At 48.9% G+C, this 16514-nt stretch overlaps 1 protein-coding gene and 1 pseudogene across 1 annotated transcript; one reads left to right on the top strand and one right to left on the bottom strand.

The window, feature by feature from the left end:
- Nucleotides 1–6424: 6424 nt before the first annotated feature.
- Nucleotides 6425–7201, bottom strand: LOC126001806 (ribosome biogenesis protein NSA2 homolog; annotated as a pseudogene).
- Nucleotides 7202–8708: 1507 nt separating this feature from the next.
- LOC126001805 (regucalcin-like) lies at nt 8709–15455 on the top strand. The gene is made up of 8 exons (XM_049769033.1): nt 8709–8781; nt 9631–9728; nt 9799–9964; nt 10523–10705; nt 12347–12562; nt 14185–14316; nt 15025–15179; nt 15405–15455. Exons 1-8 carry the CDS (start codon nt 8709–8711, stop codon nt 15453–15455), a joined length of 1074 nt encoding a protein of 357 aa, XP_049624990.1.
- Nucleotides 15456–16514: the final 1059 nt, after the last annotated feature.

The raw sequence follows: 16514 nt of genomic DNA, 5'->3' as shown, positions 1-16514 counted from the left end.
AGGGTCTTGCCAGGAATGTCAACATTACATATGGACCTTGCACAACTGTTCGTGTGAGAGGGGGGTCCCTAGAGAAGTACCCATTATAAGGTGTCCCTGCAGGAGTACTCCCATTTTTGCTAAGGATTCCTGCAGGCATTTTCTTTTAGAAAATTATGAGCCACCATAGGAGCTGGGGTAAATCTCTATATAGTTGGGTAAGGTATAGCCTGTCATGTGTCAGATTTGGATTCAATCCCTAATGCCATGTAGTTACCGAATCCTCCTTGTGAGTGATCCCTGAACTCAGAGCCATGAGTAAGCCTGACCACTGCAGGGTGTGGCCTGAAACCCCCTAAGAAATTAATCTTGTTGTCTTCAAACTGTCCCCATCTGCATGTGCTTCCTTGCATAAGAGAACAGGTATGCACATGATTTTCCGACAGCTTGGAGTCAACAAAATGAAGAGGCAAGAGCAAAGTGGCTCCTAAGACCACACAGAAGGTGTCTGCCAGGCACTGCTTGGAAGTGGCTGCTGTCCTGAGTGAGTCACCTCTCCTCTCTGCCTCAAGGCCTTTGTTCTGGACAGTATCCTTGGCATGTGTGGGTGTGCACTGGCTTCCCTCACTACCCACTTCTGTGGAAGGTTTCAGCAAAGCCTCACTCTGAGTGACCCCCTCACTCCCTTCCATTCCACTCCTGCGTGAAGCCTCAGGTACACCAAGGTCAAGAGGTTATTTATATAGAATCTACTCTGAGTGACCTGGGTCTCACGCCCTCTGATGTTCCTCCAAACCCCCCATTAGGGCTCATAGTTAAGGAAAACCAACCTTGCTGTGGACCCAAGGAAGAGATTTCATGGGACTGGGGGGAGGGGATCATGAGGGTCAGGATGGGCAGGATTGCTGCTCAGTCACTTTAAAAAGATATAAGGCTCTGACCTGCAAAATACAATCATAATGTTGTTCAGCTTCACCTCTATCCTGTTTCGGTACTTTCCCATCAACCTACAGGAGACCCTGTTGGGATGAAGTGTTCAACATCTTGGGGCTGGAGCATTGGCACAAGCAGTAGGGCGTTTGCCTTGCATATGCTAACCAAGGATGGACCGTGGTTCGATCCCTGGCTTCCCATATGGACCCCCAAGACAAAAGTGATTTCTGAGCACATAGCCAGGAGTAACCCCTGAGAATCACTGGGTGTGGCCCAAAAAGCAAAAACAAACAAACAGAAAACCAGACAGGTCTACAATAGGAAGTGGAATGGTGGTGTAAGATTTATCTGGACTGGGTCTCCTTGGGGGTGATGGTAATATACACACACATTCTCACACACGCATGCAGACACATATGTGAATAACTCAGCCTCTGTGTCTGATTCTTTTACCAAGCATCCTTTTTCAGGAATGGCTCCACATGCTAGCAAGTATCAGAGCTCCCACTCTTCATTCTGATGCTCTCATATCTGCTCTCATGATGCTCTGGACTCTGTATATCCACCTATTCATGGAGGTATGCGAGGGTGGTTTCAGCTACAAAGCTGGCCTTGCAGCACAATAGATAAAAATTATCTTCTATAAGCTCCTGAGGCTCCCTTGCTGGAGTCCCCTGAGAAGCTATTCCTAAACCACCTGGCAGACAAGACCCCTATAGAACAACTGTTCTACCCCCTCCCCACCCAGAGCCACTGCTCCAGGGATTCTCCTTGAGACAGAAGCCTCAGAGACACTGCTGCACAGATGGGTAGGACAGCATAAATAGAGGTTCCATTCCCCATAATCAGAAGCCACTCACAAGCTTGACTCTGGTTCTTCCCTTATCCCTCCCCTCTGATCTCCCTCCTTCTCTCGGGTTGAGAGAGATAAGGCAACTCTTCTGACCTTCTGTGTTGCTCCCAACATTCCCAGTTCCCAATGTTCATATTTAACTTCTCCCTGTTGCCTCATGTCCCTGGATGCCTATTTCTGGTGTTCTGGGCCCTGCCGCTCTGCATGAATCCCAGTTCCTCTTGTCCTACATAAGCCCTATTGGAATGGAATAAAGAATCAACAGCCTGGGACCCATTCTTTTCTGGTCATCAGTTGAGGGAATGTTCTCAGTCCCAGATGCACCAGGAAGAAGGAAGCTGAACCTTTCCAGCCAACAAGTTCGGAAACCTCTGACGCTCAGAAAGAATTCCTAATGCTGGGGACTATCCTTGTATTTGTACTCTTTACAGGAGCCTGCTTCTTCTCAGCCCCAGGCTGACCATTAGCATTTTGCCCCAAGAGATCAAGAGTCAAGGGGTATGTGAGGACCAGTGTTACTTCCTACAGCCACTGCTTCTTCTAGGACAGTATTTCTCAGCCAGGGGCCATGATGTCCAAAGCATCCATGATAAAACTTTGTAAATGGGAAGCCATGGCATGAGACTAAGAGCCAGGTGGTAGAAGGAGGAAGGTGTGTATGTCACAAGTTAAAAGGAGTTTGGAAGGAGCATTGGTTAAAGACCAACATTGTTCTAGGGGCCCTGTGCCCTGACCTCTCCAGCAACTCTGCTGGATCCCAGAACAGGATATGAGTAACTCCTGCGAGATGTCTACCCCCCCCCACCAACTAAAACCTGCCCTGGAATAATGGGGCACTAATGATGTTCCCTCTTTGGCAAAGATTTCTCACAGACATACCTGTGGTCAGGAATCAGGGGTTGCCTGGATTGTGAGATATAGTCAAAGCTTAAAAAATACAAGCTTGTCCTGATCCCCTGGAGAGAGGCAGAGTAATATCCCCAGATGTCCATGTTCCAAATTGTAAAGCCCCTGAGGAAAGGCACTTTAATATTAATTAAGGGGCCTGAGTGGAGATGGCCCTATCAATGAAGTCTGCTATTGAGAAGGAACTTGAGAAGGAAGAAGACAGACACATTGAAATATTATTCTTTAGCCTTTGACTTTTAGTCTATGTTTGATCATGCTGTTCAGGTGTGTTTTTTTAGGCAGAAAAATATTGGATTAAATCTTTTGATCCATTTTTGCCACTGTGTCTCTCTTAATTGGTATGTTTAGTCCATTGGCTTTGAGACAGATCTTGTCATGTTATTAGGTGTCATCATTTTGTAGAAGTTTGGTGTGTTTGTTGGGTCTGTTTTGCCTTAACGTAAGCCCTTCAATTCGTCTTTTAAGATTGGTTTGGAGTCTTTAAAGTTTCTGAGCTGTTGTTTATCCATGAAGTTGTGTATCTTTCTTTCAAGCCTGAATGTAATTCTTGCTGGGTGAAATATCCTTGGCTAAACATTAATTTTATTGAGTATTGTCACTATATCCCACCAATGTCTTTGGATCTTGTGGATTGTTTAGGATAAATTCTCTTTACATCTTAAGCTAGCTTTGCCTCTTGTGTGTGAACAGCTAACCTGTCTGGAATTTTTTTATGTCACTCTTTTCTAACACATCATTCAATGTCATAACATTTCCTGTATGCCTTTTATTCACTAAAACATTCTTAATCAAAAAAATAAAGAAGAAGACACAGCAGATGGCAGAAGAAGAAGAAGAAGAAGAAGAAGAAGAAGAAGAAGAAGAAGAAGAAGAAGAAGAAGAAGAAGAAGAAGAAGAAGAAGAAGAAGAAGACAGACAGACAGACACAGCAGATGGCATAGAGAAGTCATGTTACCTTAGAGACAGGTTGGAGGGTTAGGGTTGTAGGATGTGGGTCTGGAAGAGCTGAGGAAACAGATACAACCCCCTGGGTCTCCTCCTGACTTTGAACTCAGGAGAACGTGGGTAAAGCTGAGACCTCAGTAATCTCTAGAGTATGAGTTGTGATCAAAGATGGCTCACAGGACTGGAGTGCATTCATTGCACATGAAGGTATCTCTGGTACCATAATATAGCCAGGAGTGACCCTGTATGACATTGGGTGTGGTCTCCCTAAACAAAACAGAAAAGAGGCCAAGCTATAGCACAGTGGGAAGGGTATTTACCTTGCATATGGCTGACCAGATTCAATCCCTGGCATTTCATAGGGTCCCCTGTGTTTGCCAGGAGTAATTTCTGAGAACAGTTAGGAGTAAGCCCTGAATGCCTCTGGGTGTGGGCCAAAAACAAACAAACAAACAAAAAACAGAAAAGAATAAGAATTGTTTTAGGTCGTGGAGTTTGTGGCTCCATACAGCAGTCCTCAGAGTCAATGCAGATAACAGAGAAACACAGGGAATCACCATGGTGGCACTGAAGGTGTAGGTTTATTCACATGTGGGTCCAGAGGGGTGTTCAAGTTGCCTCTCACAAGGGGATACAGGGAGAATGTTCATCCATGTGGGAAGCGTTCACTTGGGAAGAGACAGCAGGTCTTGCTCTGAGAAGTCTGCCCTGTATTATATGAATAGGACATCGAGATTTAGACCCTTGCTACAGGATCATTTCATCTCAACCCCTTCTCTTATTTATTTTCTAATTTTATTGAATCATTATGAGTTACAAAGTTACCAAATTATTCATAATGAGAGTTTCAGGCATACAATGTCCCAACACCAGTTCCCTGGCCAGTACCCATTTCTCTCCAACCACTCCTGACCCCCAACCTATCTCTATGTTACAAACTTTATGCCTTGTTTTAGCACTCCACTTGCCTCCACCAATGTCATATTGTGTGACTGTTGACTTCAGGCATTGGTTATTCCCCTACTATGTTTCTTTATAACCATAATATGATCATTCTGTATCTATTCCTCTCCATCTGACTAACTTCACTGAACATAATACTTTCTAGATCCATTCACATAGCAGCAAATTGCATGGATTTATCTTTTCTTACTGCTGTAGTCCACTATGTATGTAAATGTACCATACTTTCTTTATCTAATTGTCTGTTCTTAGGCACTCAGGTTGTTTACATAATTTAGTTATAATAATAATAATAATAATAATAATAATAATAATAATAATAATAATAATAATAATAATAATAATGTTGCCATGAACTTAGGAGTGCAGATTTTCTTGTGGGGCCACACCCGGAAACACTCAGGGAGTAGTCCTGGCTCTGTACTCAGAAATTACTCTTGGTAGGCTCGGGGCCCCCAGTGGGATGCCCCCAGAATTAAACCCTGGTTGGCTATGTGCAAAGCAAATGCTATTGCTACAGCCCCGGAAGTGCAGATCTTTACTGAATTGTATTTTGGGGTCTTTGTCTTACATGCCAAAAGTGGGATTTCTGAGTCATAGAAAGTTCAATGCATAGTTTCTTGAAAGACTATACTGTTTTTCAAAAGGACAGTCCACAGTCCCACCAGCAGTGAATGAGGGTTCCCTTTTTCTCCACATATGCCAACACTGTTGTTCTTTTAAACTGCTGTTGTTCTTTTGAATGTATGCCAGCATCTCTGGCATAAGGTGATTCAAATCCTTCTCTTAATTCCTTCTGCAAGGACTGCTTCCAAGTAAGTCCCCAGGCTCAGAGACCTGGGTGAAAGTTAAGGTTGAGAACCACTCTTCAACTCTAACACCATAGTTGCTGATGAGCTAAGTCGGGGGAATGAAAATAAAGGAAATGGCCCGAACTTCTACAGAAGCAGCAATAGCCATGTGAGCAAGAACCAGAATTGAGGTAATTGCCTCAGTGCCTGTTAAACTTCCACATGTGGGTTTGGTCCTGGAGTCGAGTTTGGGAGCCATGTCTAAACTGCAGCTATAAACCTGGAGAGCTGGGCACGAGCAGGTGTGTCAAGTCAGGAGGTAGATGAGATCATCCTATGGATGAAGGAAAGATGAGACTGGAGCTCAGAGAAAGAGTCCACATTCAAGTCTGGAAGGAGGCAGAGCATGTTCCTGGGAAGAGAGGCTGGACCCTGGGGACCTCTCACTCAGGAGAAGACTCATGGTTTGCATGGGTGGAAGGCCAGGAGAATGTCCTAGAGGCCACTGGAACCTTGGGAACCATGAATTGAGGGAAGTGTTCTTAGAGAACTCACCATTCTTTGTCTAACCACAAAGGAAGGTCAACACCACCTCACCACCTGAATTGATCCCTAGGGCTTCCTACTGTGGCTTCCTGCTCCCACATTCTCTCACCCACAGACCTGAAGGCTCTTCCTGATCCACACATAGCCTAAGCACTGAGACAGTCTTCTTTTTTTAAACCTGAACCATTGTAATGTTTTGAGCAATATAGTAATATGCATTTTTCTGTTTTGTTTGTTTTTGTTTGTTTTTGTTTTGGGGCCACACCCGGTGACACTCAGGGGTTACTCCTAGCTCTGACTCAGAAATAGTTCCTGACTCGGGGGACCATATGGGACGCTGGGGGATCGAAATGCGGTCTGTTCTAGGTCAGCCACGTGCAAGGCAAACACCCTACCGCTGCACCACTGCTCGGGCCCCTACAGTAGATAATTTGATCCTTAAAGGGGGCTTTCCTGACTGCTGTAAGGTCTTCTGTATTTAGGAGTTATTTGTATGAAACTGCTTTTAAAACTGTAAAAATGCATCAATGTATCCATCATTTTTAGGGTTGCTGGTAACCTGGGTGGGAACATTTTTCCCAAATAACCTTGCCTCCCTGTGTCACTCATGTTGACCTCATGACAATGACAGTACCTTTGCTAATAACACACAAAGTAATATACAGTGGAGATGAGGACTTTTATACCAAGTATACCAATACTTCTATGCCAGGTATTAGCAGACAATAAGTAATTTAGATTTAGGATGTGTTACATGGCCACCCTTAAAACACAATCCCATTGGCCTGATGAAATTTTTATATTTAGATGGTTTTGCGAAAAGCCATCTTCAACAAAGCAGCTATAGTAACCATCTTCCTCCCTACTTTCTTCTTTCTCTTTCCTGTTTAAATATATATATATTGTTTTTTGGCCACACCCAGTGACATTCAGGGGTTACTTCTGGCTATGCGCTCAGAAATCACTCCTGGCTTGGGGGACCATATGGGATGCTTGGGGATTGAACCATGGTCCTTCCTAGGCTAGAGTGTGCAAGGCAAATACCCTACCACATACGCCACCGCTCCAGTCCCTCCCCCTTTTATTCTGTTTGAATAAATGTAATACTTCTCCCTGGGCATTAATTTTGGGCAGAGGAATTCTCTCTTTTCATTTTTGTTTAATCATATTGGAAAGTACTTTAACTCAGGATTGTCCCACTCTGTCCAGCGGATATGCAGGTACTTCTCCTCGTGGAGTCTTTTACTTTATTCCGTTGTTTGGTGTTTCTCTTTTTACACATCATTTGTTGTTTCTTTTGGGCCACACCTGGCAGCATTCAGGGGCTACTCCTGGTTCTGCACTCAGAAGTCACTCCTGGCAGGTTCAGGGGACCATATGGTATAACTCAATATATTCATTTTATGGCATGGTGACAACTTCAGTACTGCCTCGTGCAGCCCCTGGACATTGAGAAACCCTGTACTGTTGGCTCTCAGAGAGGTTCTTCTTGCAGCTGCCTTCCCTTTCCCTCTCGCCTGGAGATGAACAGTGGGAACAATAGACTTTAGACACAGAGGAGCACCCCTAATAAGGGACCCATCATCCCCTCGCCCCTGAGACCTTCCCTCTTAACCCTACAGACTGGCGTATCACTGGCCATCGAGGCAGGTCTGTGGTTTCTGAAGTGTTCCCTTGTGAGCAAAGAATATGAGTTACATGGGGTCCACACGTGTGCCCATGGATTTCATGACAACTCCTGTCTGGGTCATCTCAGAAATCACTACAGGCCACTCCCAGCCCAAGTGAGCACCTGAGCACAAAGGAAGCTGGAGATCAGATAGCACTTCCCAAATGAGGGCTCTTAGGAGCAGAATAAGCAGAGTAAGTAAGAACACCAAAGCCAGACACTTGGGGAGCCTTCCTGGGCACAAGCTGTCAGAGCACCTGCTCTGTTGGACCAGTCAATTCCATGAGTGGATGGGACAGCCCTGAATCAGTGATCTCAGCAGCCACTCGGCACCCTGATCCTGAGTCCCTCTGTCCATCTCAGACTTTCAAGATCGCAGGGCTCAGAGGATTGTCAGGTAGAATGAGTCTTCCTGGGCCCAGTTACAGGTGATAATGCCAGACTCAGGGTCATCAGGAAGCTGCAGAACTGGGGCGCTGAGGCTGGGCCACCAGGCAGTGCTGGTGCAAGACCTGAAGAGACAAAGGGAGAGAGCTTTGGGTGGGTATGGCCATCTGTGGACACACGTTCCCAACCTACAGACACACATTGGGCCAAGCTGAGGACAGACCAGTTTCACCTGTGGACACACACACAGGCTCCACCTATGGACACATATGATACTGGTCCCACTTGCAAACACACATCACACCTGAAGACATACACCAACCCCACCTGTGGACCTACACTGATCCCACTAGTGGACACATCCACTGGCCCACCTGTGGACACCCGCACTGGTCCCACCTGCAGACACATATTGGGCCCACCTGAGGACACACCAACCACACTTTGCAGGCACACATTGGCCCCGCCAGTTGAGGCTCATGGGCCGGGGATTGTCTACCTGGGTACCAGGAGACATCTCTCCAGGTGAGCCCTGTGTACTGGGAAAAGTCTCCCAAGGTGAGCCTGTGTGCTGGAAGGAGTCTCCCCAGGTGAGCCTGTGTGCCAGGAGTCTCGTAAGGTAAGCCTGTGTGTTGCAAAGTACTATCCAGGTGAGGTCCAAATGCTGGGAAGTGATTTCCTAGGTGAGCCCTGTACAAGAGGTACTTGGCATATGTGCAGCCTTGTGGGGGAGATGAGCCTAGCAGGTGCTGTGAGCCATAAGCTCTCTCAGGTCACAGTAGAAGTCTCCAAGGTTGCCCTCTCAGGTACTCAGAGCACCCTACTCTCTTCTACCCAAGAGATACCTCTCCCTTCCCATAGCTCCCATCCCAGACCCAAAGGAGAGGAAGCCTAGGTTGGGGCAGCAAGAGGCAAGACAGGGCAGAGTGGGTGGAACCCTACATAAAGCCCAGACAAGACAGGCAGGGACAGGGCTGGGGAGCTCCTTAGGACAAGATAGAGGCTCCCTAGGAGAGCACTCTGCAGGATTGGCCACAGGGAGGGAAAAGGGAGGAGGGAGTGGGGGAAGGCGTGTCTGCTCAATGGGAGAGGCACGGGGGCAGGCAGAGCAGAGCTTTCTGAGGCAGCTGCGGAGCAGGTGTGTGTTTGCAGGAAGGCTGCTCAGGTACTGTGAGCTGAGCCCTTTGCTTTGGATTACCCCTGACCAAGACAGACAGAGGGAGTTCTAGAAAGAAAAATTCTTGCAAGTTGACTCCTCATAGAGTAGAAGCCTAGGGACACCCAGTCCAACTCCAACCTGCTGCAAGCCTTTCTCTGTATACCCCACTGTGCCTGGAGCTGGGAATTGACTTCATGGCACCTAGTTACCACCTGAGTGGGGGAGTGAAGGCAAAAGGGACTAGTGGTTGTGGTGAGAGCAGGTTGGAAAAGGGTCCTGGGGCATTTCCTTGCCAGAACTTGGACCTTTCCTTTTGCTCTTCAGGCTCCCAAGAACCTGATTTGTGCAGAGGAGGGAGCACCGATTGGATGGTTGGTGGGCCTGCCAGTTTCTGAGTCATCAGAAGGGAGGCTCTGGGTCATGACTGCAGGATGTGTGGATGTGTGGATGTGTGGACCCCAGTTGGAAACCTCAGGTCCTACTGTGTCTGCCCCAGAAGGCAAGAGGCACAGAAGAGAAGCAGAGAGGGCAGCTGCTGTTGGGCAGTTCCTCCTCTTCCACAGGCTTCGGAGTCCTACTGTGTCTAGACATGAGGTTTGGAAGTGTGTCACAGAACTAGAGGGGGCTGATTCTACAGCTCCTAATGCCTCCCCCTTCTCTGCAGGTCATGGCATCCTTCAAGATCGAGGCTGTCATCAGAGAGACACACCGCATGGCAGAGAGCCCTGTGTGGGAAGAGGAGACGGGACAGCTGGTCTATGTGGACATCAATGCCCAGACTGTGTGTCGCTGGGACCCCTGCACCAGGGAGGTGCAGAAAGTTGGCCTGAGTAAGCGGGGTCATGGGAGTTGGGGAACCCTCCCACAGTTGCCTAGGAAGGAGGGTCAGTAAGACAAGTTCTCCTCCATGCATTGAGCCCTGGAGACTCGGGGCCAGGCCCCTCTGGTCCAGCAGCATCCTCAGAGGACTGGAGGGGTGAAGCTTCCAAGTGACCTGGTGGCAGCACTGGGGACATGCTCTCAGTGTGGTGATCTCTGCTAGTCTGCCACCCACTCAGAAGCATGACTGACACACTAAAGTGCTCTCCCTGAGATGACACCTGCATCAGCACTGTGGCCAGGCAGCAGAGGGCACAGCAAATGGCAAATTTGTAGCTGCATCTGTAAACATGCCTGCTATTGCCCACTGCAGACAGAAGCTGAGGGCAGGGGCTCACAGAGAAAAGACCCTCAAGGAGCGTCAAGGAGGCCAGACTTTCCAGTATCCACTGGGAGATACCTGGGCCCGGGAGGGGACAGACTTCCCAGCCTCCTCAATGGGTCAGCGAGGGTCAGCATTTGTTCAGGTGCTGAGGGTGGCTGTCTCTACCTCCTTCATATCCCTGCAGATGACCGCGTTGGCTGTGTGGCCCTGCGTGGGAAGGGGACCTATGTGGTGGCCGTCGGCACCTGCCTGGGCTTCCTGGACTGGGAGACACAGGAGGTGGAGTGGACGGCCTGGCTGGACCAGGACAAGCCTCACAACAGGTTCAACGATGGCAAGGTGGACCCCGCTGGACGGTTTGTGGCAGGTGGGCTTCCAAACGATTCCAGGATCCTGAGTGTACCCAGATGGTTAGTCTCCACCAGGTGCTGTCTGGTCTCCACCGTTCTTTCTATGTAGCAGCTAGTGGTGTCAGTGGGCTGAAACTGTTGCTCCAAAGGCTTCTGGCCATTTAAACCCTAATTTTTCTTTCCATTTGGCTTCTTCTGGAAACCACCATCTGTACATGGCCTTAGCTGCCCACCTGGGGCCTAAGATGAGTGAACATGCAGCAGAGAGATCAGGAGCACCTTTCTAAACCTGAGCACTGTCCCTCATCCCCTTTCCCTGAAAGTGAGGCAGCTCACAGGCTGATGGGCCTGGGGTCTGTCCTCCAGGCATCCAATCTGATGACCCAGTGTGGGGGCCTCTGGTTAGCTCAAGGCCAGGAGTCAGGGAGAGTCAGGCACAGACAAACACTTTGCAAAGGAACTCTGCACTCTTCATCTTTTGGGTTACACCCAGGGGTACTCAGGGCTTACACCTGGCTCTGTGCTCAGAGATCACTCCCAGTGGGTTTTCAGGGACCATATGGGGTGCAAAGAATCAAACCCTGGTCAGTCACATGCAAGGCAAATGTCCTCCTTACTGCACTATCACTCTGGCTTCCTGTGCTCCTTTCTGAGGACATCAGGAAGAGAATGACTCAGGCCTGGAGGTGATGCCTCTCCAGGATGTCCTTGTGGGGATGAGGGAGGGAGGTCACAAACCTTTGAGCATGGCTCCCAAAACTCGAGATGCTTCTAAAATGTTCTTCACAGACAGAAGGTCAGAGAAGGCATATGTGATTCCATACTGTTCCTCTCTCATTGGATTTGTGCTATGTGGCTCCCAGGATGCAGTCTATGGAGTCGGTTTGCAGCCAAGATGGGTCACAGTGTCACTGGGGCATGTTGTCAGAGCCCAGGGGCTATAGAGGGTCCCTGTGAACACCCCCCCCCTTGAACTGCAGAGGCAGAAGCCTGGACCCTCCCCGAGATCCATGCAAACTCAGTCCCTAGACATGTAGAGTTGAGCATTGTCTGGTGTTGCCTTGAGTCCAGATGCCCAGAGGAGGCAGGCTTCATACTCTGGGTGTCCCTTCAGATCCTGTCCCCCAAGCAGTCCCAACAAAGACTATTTATCATTCATTTCCTGTGATCCAGACCCACCTCCCCATCATGGAACCCAGAAATTTGATCTTCAGGGATTCCAGGGCTTCAGAGGAGGGTCCTTCTTGCTTCTTCCAGTTTCTGCAACCCAGAAGCCCCTGAGTAGGTGACCACACACTCCACCTTTGCCTTGCTCTGCAGTGTCTCCTGCCTTGGATCTCTGTCTCCTCTTGTCTCTTGATAGGACCCCGTGTTCAAATGGAGGATCCCCTCCTCAGCATGATCTCCTCTCAGATCCTTCCCTTTATCTAATCTGCAGGAACCCTGTTTTCAAATCCAGGACCCTGGATCAGGGCATGTAATTCAGCTCCTTCCACAGAGGACAATGACCCTGTGGGGAACTGTGAGGCTATGTGTTTGCTGTGTTTCTTAATGCTGGAGCTATCTTCGACAGTCTGGGAGGGTAAATGGCACTAGACGCACTCAGTGCTCACGGTGGGCGAATGAGGTGATGCTGCTGCCTGCCCCCATCTTTGCAGGCACCATGCCAGAGGAATCAGCCCCTGGGGTGTGGGAGCCAGGCCAAGGATCCCTGTACACACTCTACACTGACCACTCAGTGGTCAGATACCTGCATGGACTGGGCATTCCCAATGGACTGGACTGGTCCCTGGACCACAGAACCTTCTACCACATTGACAGCCTGGACCGATGCGTGAGAGCCTATGACTACCAGATGGAAACAGGAGAAATTGGTAGGATTCCCTGTGCTCCCAGACCTCACCCTGTAGTCACAACTCACCATGGTCTGCACCCACAAAGTCACCCTCCACCAGTACCCCAACCCTGCATGGCTGATGGTCCCACAGTGACATCCCCCATTAGACCTAAGAGTCCTCTAGGGGGCTGGAAACTCAGCCAGGAAGAGGCATCAGGCCTACCCACAGCAGCTAAGGGGGAACATCCCATACTGAGTCCACAAAGGCACCAGTGGCCTTGTGCTATGAGGGTGGTACTTCTCAAGCACCTGGATTTGCTGGAGGTTGTTCAGTAATCTTCAATCCAACAGGGTCCCCTTTATTTTCTGCCCTTATCTTCTTCCCTTCTACCAGTACCCCTACCTCACTCCTTTTGTTTATTTATTTTGGTTTTGGGGCCACACCCAGCAGCGATCAAGGGTTACTCCTGGCTCTGTGCTCAGAAATCGCTCCTGGCAAGCTGAGGGGACCATATGGAATGTCGGGAATCGAGCCCTGGTCCATTTCAGTTCTGCAGTATGCAAGGCAAACACCCTACCGTTGTGCTATCTCTCCAGTCTCAACCCCTGCTTTACTCCTGTCTGGCCCAGTAGCGATCACTTCAAAACCCACCCAGCTCAGTGCCAGGGCTTTGCTAGAGCTAGACATGAACGTAGTCTCACTCCAGCCCCAGCAAGACTCACTCCTGTTGAGCCTCACAGAGGGGAAGAGAGTCCTACCTGGTCCCAGAGTTGGGGAGAAGGGAAGGGTCCTGGGGAGGGAGAGTCCTGGGAAAGGTAGGGGCTTGTGAAAAGACATTTGGAAGGCCCCCTGGAGAATGGAGACCCACTTGTAGAAAGGGGTATCTTGTGAGGCCTTCCCCTGAGGTTGGGAGGTCACTCTCAGAGGGTGGCATCAATACCCTGGGTGTCACCAAGCAGGCTGCATGGATGTGGATCTGGAGTGGGTCCTGGGCCCTCATATTAACCCAGTTACATCACAAAGATTCCATCAGTAAAGGTCCACCAGAATTTTTGGGTGGAGGGCTTGTCTGGGAAGCTCTGGTCATATTCGAGAGGGGGTGGGCAGTGGATGGGGAAGGGGCTTCTGAGGAGGTATATTAAATTTCCCAATGAATCAGAGCCACCTACTTGGAGTGGAAGGCTAGGTGGAGAGCCCTGAGGAGGGGCAGTGTCCCAAGCCCTTTGGGAAGGAAAGGGGTCACAAGAGAAGATTCAGCAGTAACTGGCCATTACTAAAATGCCAGACAGAAATGCTTTAACTTTATACTGGGGGTTCACTCATGTGAGTGTATGTGAGAGAGAGAAAGAAGGAGAGGGGGTAGAGAGAGTGAGAAAGAAACTTCCTCTGCCTGCTCCTAAGAAGGTATCTGTTACTGCCCACTGTGGGGAAATGGGGTGAGCATGTGAAACTGAGTATGTGACTTCTATCCAGTCTTGGAGAAAGTCTTTTGGTTAAATTATATTTGAAGACAGGGACCCTACAACCTGTTGGGCCATCTGCAGAGTGGACTGCAAAGTGGCTATGATGAAGACTCCCTACTGAGCTGGGCCTTCCAGGACCACAGTTTAGCTGGAATCACCAGGCCCTCACACCAACCTAACCATCTTCGTTTGCAGCCAAACCAAAGCTACTGTACCAACTACCAAAGGAGCAGGGTATGCCGGATGGAATGTGCGTGGACAACATGGGCAAACTCTGGATAGCCTGCATTGATGGAAGCCAGATCATCCGTCTGGACCCAGAGACAGGTTTGCTGGACAAGCAGGCTGAACTCACACCATTTTTGACAGGGCCTGGGAGGCCAACGAATCTGTGAAATTTTGACTTCAGGGATTGAAGACACAGATAAAATCCATTTCTATAAGGAGGTAGAGGTGACCAATAACTATAGAGGCAGAGGTAGCCTCATAAATCTAGGGGAGCAGAAGTGGCCCATAACTGTAGGGGGCAGTGGTGGGCCATAAATGTAGGGGGCAGTGGTGGCCCATCCCAGTAGGGGATCGAAGGGTCCCATAACTGTAGGGGTAGAGGTGACCCATAACTGTAGTGGTAGAGATGTCACATAACTGTAGGGATAGAGGTGACCCATAACTCTAGAGGGTAGATGTGGCTCCATAACTATAGATGTAGAGGGGCTCCATAACTGTAGGGAAGTGAGATGACCCATAACTGTAGGGAGTAGATGTCATCCATAACTGTAGTGGTAGAGGGGCTCCATAATTGTAGGGAGAAAAGGATCTCATAACTGTAGGGGATAGAGGTGGCCCATATAGTTGAAGGGTAGAGACTAATTTGCCTTCTTAGAAGACATCTGTTCAGGCATTACCCCTGAGCACCTCTGTCAAGGGCACAGACTGGGACTCCCAACATGCTTTTGTATCCCCTAACATGGAGATCAGAAACACACTGCAGGAGTGAGCACACCTTGTTCCTCTATTGACCTCACACTGTCTTAGGGACTCGCCTGTTAACCGTGAAGTTGCCTGTGTCCAGGGTTACATCCTGCTGCTTCGGGGGTCCCAACTACTCGGACCTGTACGTGACATCTGCATCCGATGGCCTCAGCCCACAGCAATGGTCCCAGGAGCATGAGGCAGGACATATCTTCAAGGTTTGAGAGGCTTACACAATGGCGCTCTGATGGCCATTTCAGAATACAGGCAGGAAAGTGAGCTAGTGACAGTCATCACATGCAGGGTGGAAAGTCCAGTGCTGAGAAAGCAAACATTGGAAATGTTGTGGCACCCCTTGTTAACTTGTGGGGTTTTAGTCTCTGACATGAGCCTGGCTGTGCACCAAGCTCCAGAGCCTGAGTGTCTTCTCTTCCCCCCAACAGGTCACAGGCCTTGGAGCTACAGGAATTGCATCTCGACCCTTCTTAGGCTGACTAGCCACTCCCACAGCAGCTCTGGGCACAACCCTGTGCCGAGGAGTATGGGTAGGTGGGCAGTGACTTGTCCAAGAGTCCCCATTATGCTCCCATCAGAAAATAAAGGCCACCCTTCAAGCAGATTGTCACTAACACTTGATGTTTGGGGGCTTCTAATGCCTGGGTGGAGCTGAGGTGGGTATCAGATGCCCCCTGGGTCTCTCCACTTCGCATCCCTACATGGACCCCTTGGTACCCTAGATCCCAGGCATTGCCTAGAAGACAGCATTTCTCCCTGAGCGGGACTCCATGATCAGTCCTCAATGACATGAACAATAATTTTTAACAAGTGCTAAAATACAGAGTACACAGTGGGCCATTTTAACTTAAGTGTAATGATTCAGAGACATTTGGCCACTTACAGTGTTATATTTAACACTGTTATATTTAACTGCTTCTGTCTGGTTTCAGATCATTATTATGCCCCCCCCCCAATAGGAACCCCTCATACCCACTACTAATCCTGAAACCACAAGCCCACTTCCTAACAGAATTGGTTGATTCTGGACATCTCCTGTGCTCTCGTGATCATACACTGTGTGTAACACACAGCTAATGTTGAGTCCTGATTCAAAGTGAAGAGTATGAGGAGGGGGCCTTAGAAAGGCAGAGGTTGGTGAGGTCTTGAACCTGTCTGTAAATCCAGTCATGAAGAACCCTCATAAATATGTAAGGAAAGATCCTTACCCTGTGTCTGATTCTGACAGGAAGGGCTTTCAGCCTATTTCTCTCATTGTGTCAGGAAGGTCCTCCGCCTGTATCTCTGGATCTGTTGGGGGGAATCCTGCAGTTTGTTTATTGGGTCCTGTGTACTATAATCCCCATAATCAGGCTTTTCCTTCTCGTGACATGGAATTGTCTCTTTATAGTCAGAGAATCTAATGGGGCTAGTAGTCAGGACGACCTAATGAACACATCAGTCACATTGTTCCGGTGTCCTTGCCCATGGCACATACTTAGAGAAGCACGGAAAGCCCTGCCCAAGTCCTAAGGCGCTTTATTAAAAACCAAGGATAC

This window comes from Suncus etruscus, chromosome 2, assembly GCF_024139225.1.
Source record: "Suncus etruscus isolate mSunEtr1 chromosome 2, mSunEtr1.pri.cur, whole genome shotgun sequence".
NCBI lineage: Eukaryota > Metazoa > Chordata > Mammalia > Eulipotyphla > Soricidae > Suncus > Suncus etruscus.
The sequence above is the reverse complement of the archived record's forward strand: the minus strand, read 5'-3'. Positions and strand labels throughout refer to the sequence as shown.